The sequence below is a fragment of the Hemicordylus capensis genome, chromosome 1, assembly GCF_027244095.1.
Source record: "Hemicordylus capensis ecotype Gifberg chromosome 1, rHemCap1.1.pri, whole genome shotgun sequence".
Classification (NCBI taxonomy): domain Eukaryota; kingdom Metazoa; phylum Chordata; class Lepidosauria; order Squamata; family Cordylidae; genus Hemicordylus; species Hemicordylus capensis.
In genome coordinates this window covers 203,694,927-203,710,174 of record NC_069657.1, presented here as the reverse complement: position 1 = coordinate 203,710,174, position 15,248 = coordinate 203,694,927, and the positions used below count along the sequence as shown (strand labels likewise).

At 45.4% G+C, this 15,248-nt stretch overlaps 1 protein-coding gene across 4 annotated transcripts in view; it reads right to left on the bottom strand.

Annotated features, from left to right (window-relative positions):
* UBE2E3 (ubiquitin conjugating enzyme E2 E3) overlaps window positions 1-14,936 on the bottom strand; it is a 145,968-nt gene extending 131,032 nt beyond the window's left edge. Inside the window, exons 1-5 of one of the 4 annotated variants that reach the window (XM_053269468.1) lie at window positions 14,811-14,936; window positions 13,143-13,213; window positions 11,170-11,343; window positions 8,163-8,365; window positions 5,624-5,674 (exon numbers count right to left, since the gene is read on the bottom strand). In XM_053269468.1, the coding sequence (XP_053125443.1) occupies window positions 5,624-5,674; window positions 8,163-8,356 (245 nt within the window). In that variant the 5' untranslated portion in view covers window positions 8,357-8,365; window positions 11,170-11,343; window positions 13,143-13,213; window positions 14,811-14,936. Of the gene's footprint in view, window positions 1-5,623; window positions 5,675-8,162; window positions 8,366-9,146; window positions 9,583-9,697; window positions 10,127-11,169; window positions 11,344-13,142; window positions 13,214-14,810 lie in introns of those variants that run through there. The other 3 variants (XM_053269477.1, XM_053269458.1, XM_053269447.1) reach the window with 3 other exon arrangements.
* Window positions 14,937-15,248: the final 312 nt, after the last annotated feature.

Below are 15,248 nucleotides of genomic sequence, written 5' to 3'. Positions count from 1 at the left end.
TCAAACTGGCTTTTGGGCGGGCTATGGGGTGGAGACTGCCCTGGTCGGCCTGATGGATGATCTCCAATCGGGAATTGACAGAGGAAGTGTGACTCTGTTGGTCCTTTTAGATCTCTCGGTGGCTTTCGATACTATTGACCATAGTATCCTTCTGAAACGTGTGAGGGGGTGGGGGGTGGGGGCACTGTTCTACAGTGGTTCTGCTCCTACCTCTCGGACAGATTCCAGCTGGTGTCAATTGGAGACTGTTGCTCTTCAAAATCTGAGCGTAAGTATGGTGTCCCTCAAGGCTCCATACTTTCTCCAATGCTCTTTAACTTCTACACAAAACCGCTGGGAGAGATCATCAGGGGATTTGGAGCGGGGTGTTATCAGTATGCTGATGACACCCAAATCTATTTCTCCATGTCAACTTCTTCAGGAGATAGCATAACTTCCCTAAATGCTTGGCTGGAAGCAGTAATGGGAGGGATGAGGGAGAATAAACTGAAACTGAATCCAGATAAGACGGAGGTACTTATTATGCGGGGTCAGAACTCCAAAGATGATTTTGATCTCCCTGTTCTAGATAGGGTCACACTTCCCCCAAAAGGAACAGGTTCGCAGTCTGGGAGTACTTCTGGATCCACCCCTCTCCCTGGTTTCTCAGGTTGAGGCGGTGGCCAGGGGTGCTTTCTATCAGCTTTAGCTGATATGCCAGCTGCATCCATTTCTTGAGATGAACCACCTCAAAACAGTGGTACATCTGTTGGTAACCTCCAGACTTGACTTCTGCAATGTGCTCTATGTGGGGCTGCCTTTGTACATAGTCTGGAAGCTTCAGTTGGTACAGAATGCGGCGGCCAGGTTGGTCTCTGGGTCATCTCGGAGAGACCACATCACTCCTTTGTTGATAGAGTTAGACTGGCTGCCAATAGGATTCCGGGCAAAATACAAAGTGCTTGTCATAACTTATAAAGCCCCAAATGGCTTAGGCCCTGGGTATCTAAGAGAACTTCTTCATTATGATCCCCACTGCCCATTGAGGTCGTCCAGAGAGGTCCGTCTCCAGTTGCCGCCAGCTCGGCTGGTGGCCACACGAGGACGGGCTTTCTCGGTTGCTGCCCCGAGACTGTGGAATGCGCTCCCTAGTGAGATACGATCCTTCCCATCTCTGACAATTTTTAGAAAGCATTTGAAAACCCACCTCTTCACCCAAGCCTTTTCTGTTCTTTAAAATTTTAAGGTTTTAATTTGTGGTGATTTTTAAATTGTTAAATTGTTTTAAGTTTTTGTATATATTTTAACTTGTTTTATACTATTGTTAACCGCCCAGAGATGAAAGTTTGGGGTGGTGTACAAATGTAATTAATTAACTCACTCACTCACTCACTCACACTCTGTATTTTTGGGAGTACACTGAAAACATCTTAGGTAGATATTTTTTTAAAATGTTGTGTGAAATGGCCCCCTTATCTCCAAGCATCAACTGTAAACATAATGCATCTGATGACAGATGAAGCATCCATTATATGGGAATGCTAAGTGTGCGTGTGGACAACACAGAAGCTTGGAAGATAACACGGAAATTAAAATCTGGCAGAAGTTTTGCCAACTGGGGAAGTGGGGTGGGGGGTGCTATGTGTAAATATAGCTCTAGCTCTGACAAAGAAATAAATGTCAGATACATGCAAGCACAATTGTCAGAGACCACTGAATATTCACATTCATCAGATAATGGGTGTTAAATGTAATTGTATTAAGGAACAAGCAGTGATGTTTGCAATGCTCATAGTCAATGAGGAAAGCTAACATTTGTTGCACGGCAAATTATCCTCAATTACATTTACTAGATTTACCCTAATTATACATATAAACAAAATAAGGCACAGCAACCCTAAAGTAATTCAGTCATTTCCTTTACACATTGGTATCATTCTGGCACAAGAACAAGTCAAGCTTCCTTTTACCATTTGTGATTACTTTTAGCATGGACAACGAAAAATCACACTTGGCAGGTACTAACTGTTGGCTTGAGAATCCTTCCTGCCTTGAAATGCTGCAGCTTTAAACAATGGAGAGGCAGGTTTTCCATTCAGAGCAGAACACATGGTTCCAGGACCTGAAGCAAAGCCCTCGCATTTTGCATTTTTTTAGTAGAAAAGTTCAATGAGGAGCAATTTTTTAATGTGGACCCCATTTTTCAGGACCAAGAACTAACAGTCATGTTTCAGTTAGGTCCTCATTATCATCATCAAGAAGAGTGGACAATTCAAAACCAAAAAGTATGCCACAGAGGTGCTTTCCCCTCTTTTTTGGAGAATTATGTTAATGCAACAGACAAGAAAAGGTAAGACAACTCTCTCTCTCACTGCTCTAACCTCAGGGCATTTTCACAAGTGATGCTAAAAGGGCCTTTTAAGTCTGGAATGTATCACTTGTGACTATTGTTAATGCAAGACAAAAAGCAGAGAGAGTTATTCCCCCCCTTCAATCAAATGTAAATGCTAATCTAATGCAGTTTTTCATTCCATTTGCAGAGGCAGAACATGCAAAAACTGGCAAGTGTCACTTGAGGAATCAGACTCACAATGCTGCATCCCCTTGCTTAGGACCACTAAGAACTGGTGCAGCACAGCAGCCAAGGACCAAACACAGAATGGCTATGAACCAAACCAGGCATGACATAGGGGGAGATCCATGACTAACATCTGAATCAGGACTACAGCATGTGGGAAGGAGTATACCTCCTCAGAGGATGCCTCTGGATACCAGTTGCAGGGGAGCAACAGCAGGAGAGGGGGCATGCCCTCAACTCCTGCCTGTAGGCTCCCAGTGGCATCTGGTGAGCCACTGTGTGAAACAGGATGCTGGACTGGATGGTCCTTGGGCCTGATCCAGCAGGGCTGTCCTTCTGCCCTTAACCCTGGGCTTCACAAATCCCAAGCGCCAGGGAGCCGTCATGGTGCCTAGAAATTTAACTGTGGCCCTAAACTACGATTTCAGAGGTATTTAATAAAATTTGTCCTCGCAGCTTCTTTCTGCAAAATAAAAAGAATGTTGGGAATTCCATCTGCAGAACTTGCACATCACTGCTCTGCACCAAGAGTATGAGCAGTGAGCCCAGATGCTAAACATCATATGTGCTTCAAATAACACCTCAGCCCCCACCTTACCAGGAAGAGCCCAGCCAGGATTCTCTCCATCTCAATCTCCTGCCTGCAATAGGAGGAGAATACTGATGGCCTGCCTTCACCGCTGTAAGGACTGTGAAGTTGTTGCAAGGATTAATGGGATACTGTAATACCTGCAAAGCACTCTGAACATTTAAACAGCACTATGCAAATGAAATGATGATGATGATTTATTTACATCATATGCTGCATTTTGGAAATGAATTCCAAGGTACAAAATAGATCATAAATTACACAAGCGATCTGCAGGTATAATTTGTGGCTTTTGCCAAAGTCCACATCAGGAAGGGCTTCCCAGTCATCGTTCATGTGTATTCTGCAAGCAAAAATGGCTATTTACTCACAAATGCCTTTCTCTCCGCTACTTTCAAAGACCAACAGAGCTGCACAAATGAGGTCACTATTGATGACCATGAATTGCTGACCTCCTGCCTAAGCCCTGAGTGACATAAGACAAGCTCCCCAAGTTATCTGCAGGTTACTGAAAACTCAGAGAAGAGCTGGCCTCTCACCAGGGGCCAGCTCTAGGATTTTTTTGGGGGGGGGGTGTTTCCTTGGGAGGGGGGGGTTTCACAAGGATGACACCTTTAACTAGAAGAGGTGGGACACACAAGCCAAAAATTCTTTAACACACTGCCTCCTGCTCAGATGCCTCCTGTTGCAGGGGAGGAGTGGGACACATCCTGCCAAATCTCCAACCTTGCACAAGCCAAGACATTGCTTACCCTTGTGCCCTGAACTGGGAGTTCAAGCAGCAGCAACATATACTGCCTGTGTCCCCTTCCCAAGTCCCCTTCCCTCCTATGCACACACTTGCCATCATGAACAGGACTGTGGGTGTGCTGCACAATTAGGGTAGGGAGGAGTAGGGGAGCACTCCAGAGGACAAAAAGCAGGGGGAGGGGGGTGATAAATACACAGGAGAAGTTGCCCATTTCAAAACTCAGCCATTAATTTAAAAGGCAGAGGAGCAATCTTCAGGTTACAGCCTGGCAGGCCTGATCTCAGCAATCCTTACAAAAACACTCCAAAGTTGTAAAGATGTTGTTGTTGTTATTCCTATATTGATGGTGAGGAGAAGGGGGCTGAGATAGCAGTGGCTTGCCTAAAGCCTGTCCGAATGACCATGGCTGAGCTGATATTAGAACCCAGGATCTCCTAGCTCATACCTTGCTCTCTTCACCAATGCCCTCAAGCATTTGTGAATTTCCCCCTTAAAAATCGATCATATACCATCACACTTTGCCATTTCACTTGAAGGATACCAGACCGTGAATCTGTAGCAACTACACAACACCGCCAAAATAACTCAACCCTTAAGCACAACCTATTTGACCATGCTGCAGAAGAACCACAGCACAAAGATTCCAAGGGCATTTGACCTTCACTACAAAAGTCAATGATTTTATCATCAGTTCCTAGCTTTTTATTCCTGTTGTGAAATAGATTTTTATTCCTGTTGTGAAAAACAAAATGATGACAATTACATTTGTACCAAACTGTTGTTTTTTAAATGCACACGGCCACCAAAACTTACTCCTGCTTTGACAGTTATTTCCCTGGAATTCATTAAATAGCAAACCTTCCCAGAAAAGTCTAATATTCCCACACACAGGCAATGCTCCCATTACAAATGGGCTCTGTAAACTGAAATACCTCCGCAGCAGAAAAACCATAGAACAAATTCATTAAGAGTAAGAGTCCATAGATACATCATGCGCAGCCCAGAATAGCTTTATTTACCAAATTTCAACACTGATTATCTTACAGCCCATCATCATTTTTGCTTAATACATCCACACCATAACTGACACATTTTTCAACAAGTTGGAAAGGACTGAGCTGTTCATTTAGCTCTTGCATAGTTCTCATGTTAAAAGAGTGAATCACCCTTTTACGCTAACTCATAATTTTTCTTTTCTAAAAAATACCCTCTCTCCCAGAGCCATACAGTGTTTTCACAATATCTACTTATCACAGCACACCTGTCTACCCAGGAGACAAACTCCAAATATATAACACTCTAACTTTCTTTTTAAGAGCACGGCACCTTCACAAGAATGAGCAAAATATTGGTTTCATTTCCAAATCTGATACACAATTTCATAAGCCTCAACACTTCTAAGCTAATAAGTCACAACTGTAATAACTATCTAGCTTACACAAACATACACAGGAAAACACTTATCAACAAAGGCTACTATTTTCAGCAAATGTGACGCCTACACGGTGTATCTGACAATCAAAGCTTCATGGTACATTCTATCAAGCATCTCGCTACACTTGTTCCATTTGCCTTACACAATTCCTGCTTTATCTTAAATCCACTTACAAACATTACATCGCAGCACATCTGTTATGCTGAGCTCCATTCATATTAACTTTTCCTCTATCAGCATCCCCACATTTCATAAGTTATGTTGTTGTTGGTGGTGGTTTTTTTCCCCTACCTGCAGTTAGGAGGTGGGTCCAGGGTTATTTCGGCTAGCTCCTTCTGAATTCTGTTGGCAAAATGAGAACAGACACAAAGCATTTGAGATAGTCTACGGAATAAATCAGGGAATTACACTGCCCTCTACCACCATGCAGTTAAATGCAAGATTGGTTTTGCCTTCAGTAATGCTAACATGGCTGCTTCCTCTTTGTTCTCAGAGGCATAACCCAAATCCCATAACAGAAAAACTTTGCAGCTTTTCCCCCGAGCTCTTACAGTAAATAGACAGGACATTTACACCTCAGGCTGGTAGGAATCCCCAAACAGCTCTCAGAAAAGTGAGTCTGAGGGATTTCCAGCTACTTTGTATATGAGATTTTTTCTTTTTAATCTTATATGCAAATGAGGCTAGGAAGGGAGGGGAGGGGAGGGGAAGGAGGAAATGCAAGCATATTTGAGAATGACTTGATACCAACAAAACCGGAGCTGTAGCCAAGGCAGCTACATAGTAAACAACTACACGTTTTTGGCAATGTTTTACCTGCTGCTGATAGTGAATTTGAGCATTTGAATCAAGTCTGTAAATGAATACGCAGTCAGGTAGCAGGAGCTAAACCCAGAAGTAACTTTATGTTTATTTTTCCTTCTGTTCTTTCCTCTCCACTAAACCATGAATTATTTTTTATTTGTCAGAAACCTTGTAGAATAAAACAAATACTGATGCCTCAATTATAGTTCCATCTCAGATGGAGTCTCTGGACAGTGGCTATAAAGATGTTGGTCTTGAAAAAGAACATATTTCATTGGTTTCATCACAGCTTACTTGAAGTTATCAACAAAATTACAGCTTTGTCATTTTGCTATGGGAACAAATTATTCTTTTTGTTTTATTTTTTGCAGGTAATTTTACAAAACTTCAGGCAATCTGAGGAGTATCAACAGAACATCTGTAACAATGACAAATGCTTTAGATGAAATTTAGGTACTCTGGATTTGCACCCTACAAGAAGGCACATGAGACATCAAGCCAAACATCACAAAAGATTAAGGCTTTACAAGATCAAACTTGGTAGAAGAAATAGATACATAGATTATAGTGGATCAAATATACATTTGATATATGCTGCAAAGTGTTATTTTCAAAAACCTTGTAAACCACTCACAAAGGTTATCTTAAATACATTAGAAGTTATATTTTTAAAAAAACCCCACCCCCCTATCATTTTTCTGACTAGAAAATCTACTATGAGCACCTTTATTTAAAGCTTCTGTTCAATTTACCATTTTCAGTTTTTAAAAAGCATATGTTAAAAGCTAGCAAGCCCCCACTAAAGTAATTTTTGTAGTACTTAAGCTGCAGTACAAAATGTCTGGCAGCAGCACAATTTCCCCCCACAAATACAGCGTCCCACTAAAGTCAGTGGCAAAACTCTCACTGATCTGAATGAAGTTGAAGGGCATATATATATATATATATATATATATATATATATATATATATCTGTTTGACAGATATGATACTGGATAATGTAACATGGATCCCTAGCATCAGTGAACTTCAGGGAAAGGATTACTCAGTTATACCTAAAGAGGCACAGATCAAGGCATTTTAAAGGTTTGTCCAGTTCAGAAGAAAATTAACAGTGCATGTACATCTTGAAAGCTAAACTGCCTGAAAATGTATATGCAGATCCTGATCACACAGAGGGGCAATCTATGAAAGGTTCCTCAAGTTTTTTTAAACTTCAAAGATACAAGGACAGTCACTAGTCTCTAGTCTGAATGTACAGATCTCTCAGAGGTAAGAGACATTCAAGTTAACACTTTTGCTTGCATTCAGCAACAACAAACACCATTTGTTTAATATTTACATTTACATAAACTGGCAAGTATTGAAGTCTAAAAAGGGGGCAACCATAAAAAACAACATTTTGTGTGAAGCATTAGTTGTACATAGTACCCAACAAAAAATCAACTAAAACAGAGGCAAAAAGATACAATATAGCCTATGCCCTACCACCCCCACAAAAGAGCTAAAGGACACAGACCTAGGTGTGAACTATATAGGCGGATGCAGGAATCACTTCCAAGGGCACCACATCACCAGCATGAAGGAAGAGTCAATTTACACTTCAAAAATCTACACTTCCCAAAACAAGTGGCTGGATGCAAAGTCCAGCACATGGCAAAGCAGTCACGTGACTCTTTCCCCAGCCTGCAGCTCAACTCACAGAAACTGTACCCAGTTTGCCGATGTGTAATCATGGGTTCAACCCAACTGCTTACCCAGCAGTGCTGAACTCTGCCTGAATCCATTCAACCCACATCCTCAAGATGGCAACTCAGCAGTGTGAACAGGCCCTAAACAATTCTCTCACAATGAATTCGTAGGAGATGTTAAAGGATTCGACTACTGAGTATACCTTCAGAAACTTATCATGAGTTTTGTCCTTGCCAAAGTGAAGGGCATCTGGGCATTCCATAAGTGCCTCTCCAAAGAAGAAACTTGCCCCATCCCTAAAAAAAAATTATATCCGTGTTCTTAGAGCTATTACCTTTTAGCACTAGTGGACAGCTTAGCAGTAGTTTTGCTGGAGAGTTTGGTATTTTTCTTCTGCTGGGTTGCAGAAGGCTTTCTTTCTTCTTGCTCCTCAGGTTCAGGTGCTGGTGGGTCTCTCTGATCTGCATCTGAACTACCACTGCTGGTACTTGGACTTTCATCATCTGACCTTTGTCTGTCACTGGACATCTTGGAAAACTTTGGGGAGAAGGAGCAAAAATAAAACAAGAGATGGGACAAAGGAAGTCAATTAAGTCAGCAAAGTGCTATTAAGTCTCTGCCCTATCACCCTATACAGAATTCAGCACCCCTCAAAGTGGTCATGCTGATTTTAATGGAGAAAGAACATCCCCGCTCCAGGCTGTAGAAGAGCAACAGTTCCAACATTTACAGGTTTGGCTTTCTAAAGAGATTTCAATAATGTTGAAAATAGGTATTTTCCCCTACAAATCTCCCTCACATTCCCCTCCTCCCCAGTTCTTCAGACAGTACGTCAATTGTCTACTTTGTTTGAAGGCATGAGACAGATTTAGCAGAGTGCTCGGGCAATGAGCATTAATAACTTATGACACGTTGTAAATAGCAAGGCTTGCCAAAAATTGTTGTTGGGTTTTTTAAAGTCACTAATACCCTGTAAATATTTACACAGGAGCAGAAAGGGTCAAGGCAGCCACATCCCCCCCCCCCCGCCTTTCTCCCCCAGACAATATATTGCCAATAATAACACTTGAGCTGCTACACCAATTGGGGGCCAATTTTTTTTAAACCCCCTCCCTCTTATCTCCCTGCATTTAAAGAGCTGGAGCGGGTTTTCTATTTCAGACTCCAATGCTCTTCTCCCACGATCCAGAAAGCAGCGAGCTCGGGTTCTATTTACACGGCCAGCAGCAAGAATTTAATTTGGCCACCACCGAGCAGGGCTGGAAAGGGGGAAGGGGGAGGGGGGGAGAGAAGAGAAGAAGCATAATTCAAACTGCACCTTCTGCAAAGCTTTCAACGCCACCGAGTCTTGATCAGTTTCTACAAAACAGACCGACATTTTTTTTTCCTTCCCCCTCTAAAAAAAGAGCCAGGAAGGCTCAAACTGGAAGCTTTAAATATTTGTATTACATTAATAATTATTATTTTAAAAGATGGTCCTCGTAGGGAATTGCAGCAGGGCAGAAATTGCAGCTTTGCTCTCTCCCCCTCTCTCGCGCACACACTGAGTCGTTGTCGTCGCCCCCCCCCCCCCCCGCCGGCTTGGCTTTGTGGGGAGAGCCGAGCTCCCAGCCAGGAGGGTATGGAGGGCTGTTATGGTAGGAAGCTTTCCACCACGATCAGCGTGGTGTGTGTGCACCAAGTGAGGCGTGAACTCAAGTCCCGGCTCCTCTGGCTCTCCTGGCCACCGCCAGGCAGCAAGCGCTGAAAACAAGAACAAAGCTCCCTCTACCAATCTCCCCCCCCCCCTTTTCCTCCTCCTATCTCCTCCTCCCCCCACCAAGCTCGCCCAGGCTCCTGCTGCAGCCACCTAACCCGTTTCTCCTTTACCTTCGCAGGCGTCCTGTCCCGATGTTAGATCGGAGGGGAGGGATGGAGGGGGGGAGGGAAGGGGATAAAATGTCCTTGGAGGGGATGGAAGCAGCCGGGGGGAAATAAAGCAGCAGAGGAGGCTCTGTGGCCGGGCAGTGTGGAACATTGAGAGTCGGAGCGGGGGGGGTGGGGTGGGGGGAGAGTGAGTGAGAGAGAAAGGGGAGGTGCAGTGCGCCTCGATGGCCGGAGGGTGGCGCTGCCGATGCCTCCCTTTCCCCCCCTCCTCCTCCTCCAAGCGAGCTCCCGCGGCGGGGCAGGGGGGTAACGTAGAGTGGGGATCGCGAGCTCCCCCCCCCTCCGGGAAGCAGGTCGGATGGAACGAGGGAAGAATCGAACGTTCTACCGCCTCCGCCCCCTTGTGTCGCTACGTTCGGCTGCAGAACGTTGCAGTCAGCAAAGTTCCAAACGAAGGAGGAGGGAGGGAGGGGGCGGTAGGGAAGGGGGATGGCGCTCGCTCCCTTTACGCGCCTGGCAGAGCGCGCCCCCCTGTGGGCTGGGGCGCGCGCACGCGCTGTCTCTACCTTTGCAGGGTGCGTGCTTTCCCCGGTGCTGGCCAAGGACAAAGAGTTTGCGCTAGTATAGACCCCAAGTTTGCACCCTCGTTGTTGCTTAAGCAATGCGTTCTGTACTCTATCACCCCCCAGTTATCCCAGTGCATCACCTTTTCCCCGCTTCATGGGTAGCCGGCGGCGGCAGCTACTCAAAGGGAGAGCCATTGATGGGGGAGAGCGAGCGAGCAGTGGAATCGAGAATCTGCTGGTGTGAGCTGACAGCTGTCTTGCAGTTGTGATGAAACTGACTTGGAAGGAATTAGCTCTGTTACATTCTGTGCCCCTCTAACACACCCAACTGCTCTTTATAAGTCTAGAGTGGGGACAATTGTTAATATAGTTATCTGATCATAACAACACAACAACAACAAAGTTGACCAAGGAATACTGGATTGCCCCAACAAGAGGTGAGCTCTGAAAAAGCACTCCATCCTGAAAAGTGCTATCATTCAGAGATGACCCATAGGAACTCCAGTCAAACTGCTTCTTCAGTTGAATTCTTCCTGCATTATGGGCCAAAGCTGGGCCCCTATGCTTCCTTGCTGAAGGTGATGCATGGTAGAGTTGGTGAGATTTGTTCGGAACAACAGTCTGGGGGAAACACTATAATCTATTACTGGTTTTGCAGTTCAGGAATAGATGCCCATTAAATAGGAGTGGTCTGTCAAGTCTATCTCACAACGTAATATTGCTAGAGATCAACCTGTCCTGAACTCAGAGCCTGATTCATTTATTTAACCAAGACTGACCACTTCTACATGAAGAAGGTTTGCCCTTTTTCTTACTATTGTTGTCGTTCTGCTTCACCAATCTCTGCTTAACATGGCCCAACAACATCTTCCCCCAGAACTGAGCCTATGATTTAAAACCAAGCCTTACATTTCAGCTGTTCCATCTTCGGCCTGTTCTGTCGAGCTGAGGGCACAGAAGAGACTGCATCACTTCAAAGGATCACATTTTTGAGTTCTCCTCCCTTGAAAGCTTGAAAAAACGCTATGCAAATAGAAAACCAGCACAGCAGCACCACTTTCTCCTTGGTGCATTAGTTGTCTACTGGCAAGGAGAGTAAAAAACAAACAATCATAGGGGCAACATTATTATTATTATTATTACATTTATATCCCGCTCTTCCTCCAAGGAGCCCAGAGCGGTGTACTACATACTTGAGTTTCTCTTTCACAACAGCCCTGTGAAGTAGGTTAGGCTGAGAGAGAAGTGACTGGCCCAGAGTCACCCAGCTAGTTTCATGGCTGAATGGGGATTTGAACTCGGGTCTCCCCAGTCCTAGTTCAGCACTCTAACCACTACACCACGCTGGCTCCTACGTTCAAGTGGTGTCTCTCTCCTGCACAGTGCAAACGGCCAGCTTAGCATTCTACCATCACATCCCCACTGCTTATTCTGCAGGATGTGTGGTGGACCAAATCCACTGACACCTGAGCTCCATTTTCTATTAGAAAAGCAGAATCTCTCATTTCCACTTAAACACTTAAAAAAAAAAAAAAAAGCTTCATCTTTCTTTCCCTGCCCCACCAACAAGTTTCTTGCATGCAGTGGCTGTTCAACTAATGGTTGACGTATGCATCTGACACCTGTGTGCAGGACATTTTAAACCATAGATCTCCAGCCTGCAGCATGGGTGCCACAAGTGGCGCACAGAGAGAATTTATGGCCTCTCTAGGCAGGAAGAGAGGAGCCGATGGGCCTGGCAATGGCACAGCCTACAGGGCTGCACAACTTTGTCCCTCCAGCTGTGGTTGGACTGCAGCTCTCGTCATCCCAGACTATTGGCCATGGTGGCCGAGGATGATGGGAGGTGTAGCCCAACCACAGCGGGAGGTCCCAAGTTGAGCAGCCCTGATAAGGAGGCAGGCTCGCAGCTCCTGCCTGCCTCTCCAGTGCTGTGCGGCTCTGTAGTTCTCTAGAGGCAAAAGCAGGCAAGACACGAGAATTATGTACTGTCGTCTGGACTGGCACTTTCTAGAGTGGGGCTTTTGACTTCACTTGACTTGGCCCCAAGACAGCCCTGAAACAGGAGCAGGTGGTAGGGGTGAGCAAGCCAGCTCAGGTCAAGCCAGCTCGGCTCGACAGGTTCATGGACAAACTGGACTTGGCTGATCCAAGTTTGAGCCAGGCCAGGCCCAGCTCGAGAGCTATACTGAGGAAGTGAGCCGGCTCAGAGCTATACTGCTAAAGGGGAAATCCAGTGAGGATTCCTCTTTACCAGTACAGGCAGGGGCAGGGAAAGTTTCCTAAGTATAGAGGGGGTAGGACAGCCTCTGCACATTGCAGAGGTCAGTAAAATGGCGCTGTGTTCAGAGGCCCGAACCGTGCTAGAAAAGGCCCAAATCTGGCTTCCAACAGCTCAGGCTACAGCAGGGAGGCCGGTGGAGAGGGGAGCCACTGCCACCCCGTCACCCCCCAGTGGCCACCGCCACTGCAGCCACGGCTCATACCTGTAAGTGCATATTTACTGTACTGGTGGTAAAGGGGAATCTTCACCGGATTCCCCTTTACCAGTATAGCTTCGAGCCAGTCAAGCCGTCCCAATTTGAACTCGAACCGGGTCTGGCTCAACCAGGCCAATACCAAGCCGAACCAGCAAATCCAGTTTTGTGCACACTCCTAGCAGAGGGCATGAAAGTAATTGTTGACTGATCCAGACACTGCCTGAGCCACTGAATTTGCAGATGTTGAGTTGGTCTTGCATCAATTATCCGGGCAGAGGTCATGTTTTCAGTCCACAATTTCCTTAAAAGCTTTTAAACTGCTGCACAGAGCTGGAGGCCAAGATACGTAGTAACTTCCTTTCAATCTCCAGCTTTAAACCTGACCCATTGTGGTCTCCTCACCCAGTTTTGTCCTCTTCGTCTTCGTTCACTGGTATTTCTGCCTGTAGAGGTGGGTATTCTCCTGCAGCATTCTGTGGATGAGAGAATCCTTGGCTATGTCTGAACAAGATGATGAACTCCTATGATGCACGTACACACACACACACACACACACACACACACACACACACACACACACACACACCCCTGTGCCTCTGTAGCTATTTGAGGGCTATTATTTGTCAAAGCTTATGGAAACAAGGCTCAGGAATTGCTAATCGCCTATCTGAATCCCCTATCTGGAGGCAACAATCTCTTCTTATGAGATCAAGGGATAAATTCACTCTTGGCCCCAGTGTGGAGGGCTATAGGCCACCTCCAGCCTCAAAGGCAGGATGCCTCTGAGTACCAGTTGCAGGGGAGTAACAGGCATGCCCTCAACTCCTGCCTATAGGCTTCCCAGTGACATCTGGTGGGCCACTGTGTGAAACAGGATGCTGGACTAGATGGGCCTTGGGCCTGATCCAGCAGGGCTGTTCTTATGTTCTTGTGTGTGTGGATTGTATAAAAGGGATGGTGCAAGAAGTGAACTCTTCACCATGCAAGGAACACTCAGTGTGAACCAAGACTTACTTATTCATTTTTTGGACCTGCCTGTGTAGTACACTCACACCACCCCTTTTTTGAAGGGGTTGGATTGTGTGAGTGAGGCCTACAGTGTACACATGTCACATGTAGGCCCTAGCTCACACAACTGTTTGACATGTGTGGATTGGTGGGGACGAAAAGGTTTATCAGGCTTTTCACTACCAATGGTGCAGCAGGGAAGTAACTTGCCTAGGGAGCAAGAGGTTACCGGTTTGAATCCCTGCTGGTATGTTTCCTAGACTACATCGGGCAGCAGCAATATAGGAAGATGCTGAAAGGCATCATCTCATACTGTGTGGGAGATGGCAATGGTAAACCTCTCCTGAATTCTAACAAGGAAAACCACATTTATTTATTTATTTAACGTATTTCTGTACCTCCCAAAACTCATGTCTCTGGGTGGTTTACAACAAGCAAACAATTACAATTGTTTGCTTGTTGTCCACACAATTACAACAGGCGGTTTACACATGGTTCTGTGATCGCCAGGAGTTGACACTGACTCGACAGCACAACTTTACTTTACACCTAGGGAAGGTTCACACGGTCAGTCTAATGTCCGTGACACATGAATCTAGACATTCCCAAAGCACACACTCCCATAGAGCAAGTCAGAATTTCCCCCCAGTCTCCAGTTGGCAATGCTCCAACCTGACATGAAGCCAATATTGTCAAACTGAGTTCAAAACTAAGATTACAGATCTTGGCTTCATATCAGGTTGGTGCATCAGAGGAGGTTTCTGAGTTTATGCATTTGGTCTACAGGAGTGTGCATGCTGCGAGAATTCCTAGATTCCCACAGAGCCAACATAAGATTGTGTGAAGAGCCCTACTGGATTACCGGATCACACATTTTCATCATGAGACTCCGGTTTTGGAGGGCCAATTTCACTGCCTCCCTACTTCCTCCATCCAAAACTGAGTGTACACTGCTGGCACACTACTCTACTTCCTCCAGCTGGTCTGGACGAGGTGGGGGGGGAGATATGTGGTAGCTGGAGTTTTGCAGCAGTGTATTTGGTCGTAGCAATATTATTTTACCATAAGACGTGTTCCACTCTTAATTCTGAAGTGCCGTTGTCCCACTGGTAACATTGGGGGGAAACACCTTCCAAACAATTAGGAACATTTTTCCCTGCCCCCCCCCACCACCACTTTCCCCATCCCTTTGTTTCAGGACTCTGCCCCAGTACCAGAAGGTTCTCATCATTCAATAGTAGGCAACTGTGACATCATCACATCCCACCTCCTGAATGTCAGTTTTTGGAATGCCTAACCTGAAAACTCTATGCACACAGCAGGGTTCAGTATAAATTGTTCTGTTGCTGCCACATATCCTTACTGAGACGATGTTCATATTTGCTGCCTTTCTTCGCGGAGCTGCATCTTTGTACCCATCAGAGATCACAAATCTGGTGTCGGGGAATAAAAATGAAGTGAATCAGGAGCCCCTGATCTTACCATCTCTTGTTGACTTTT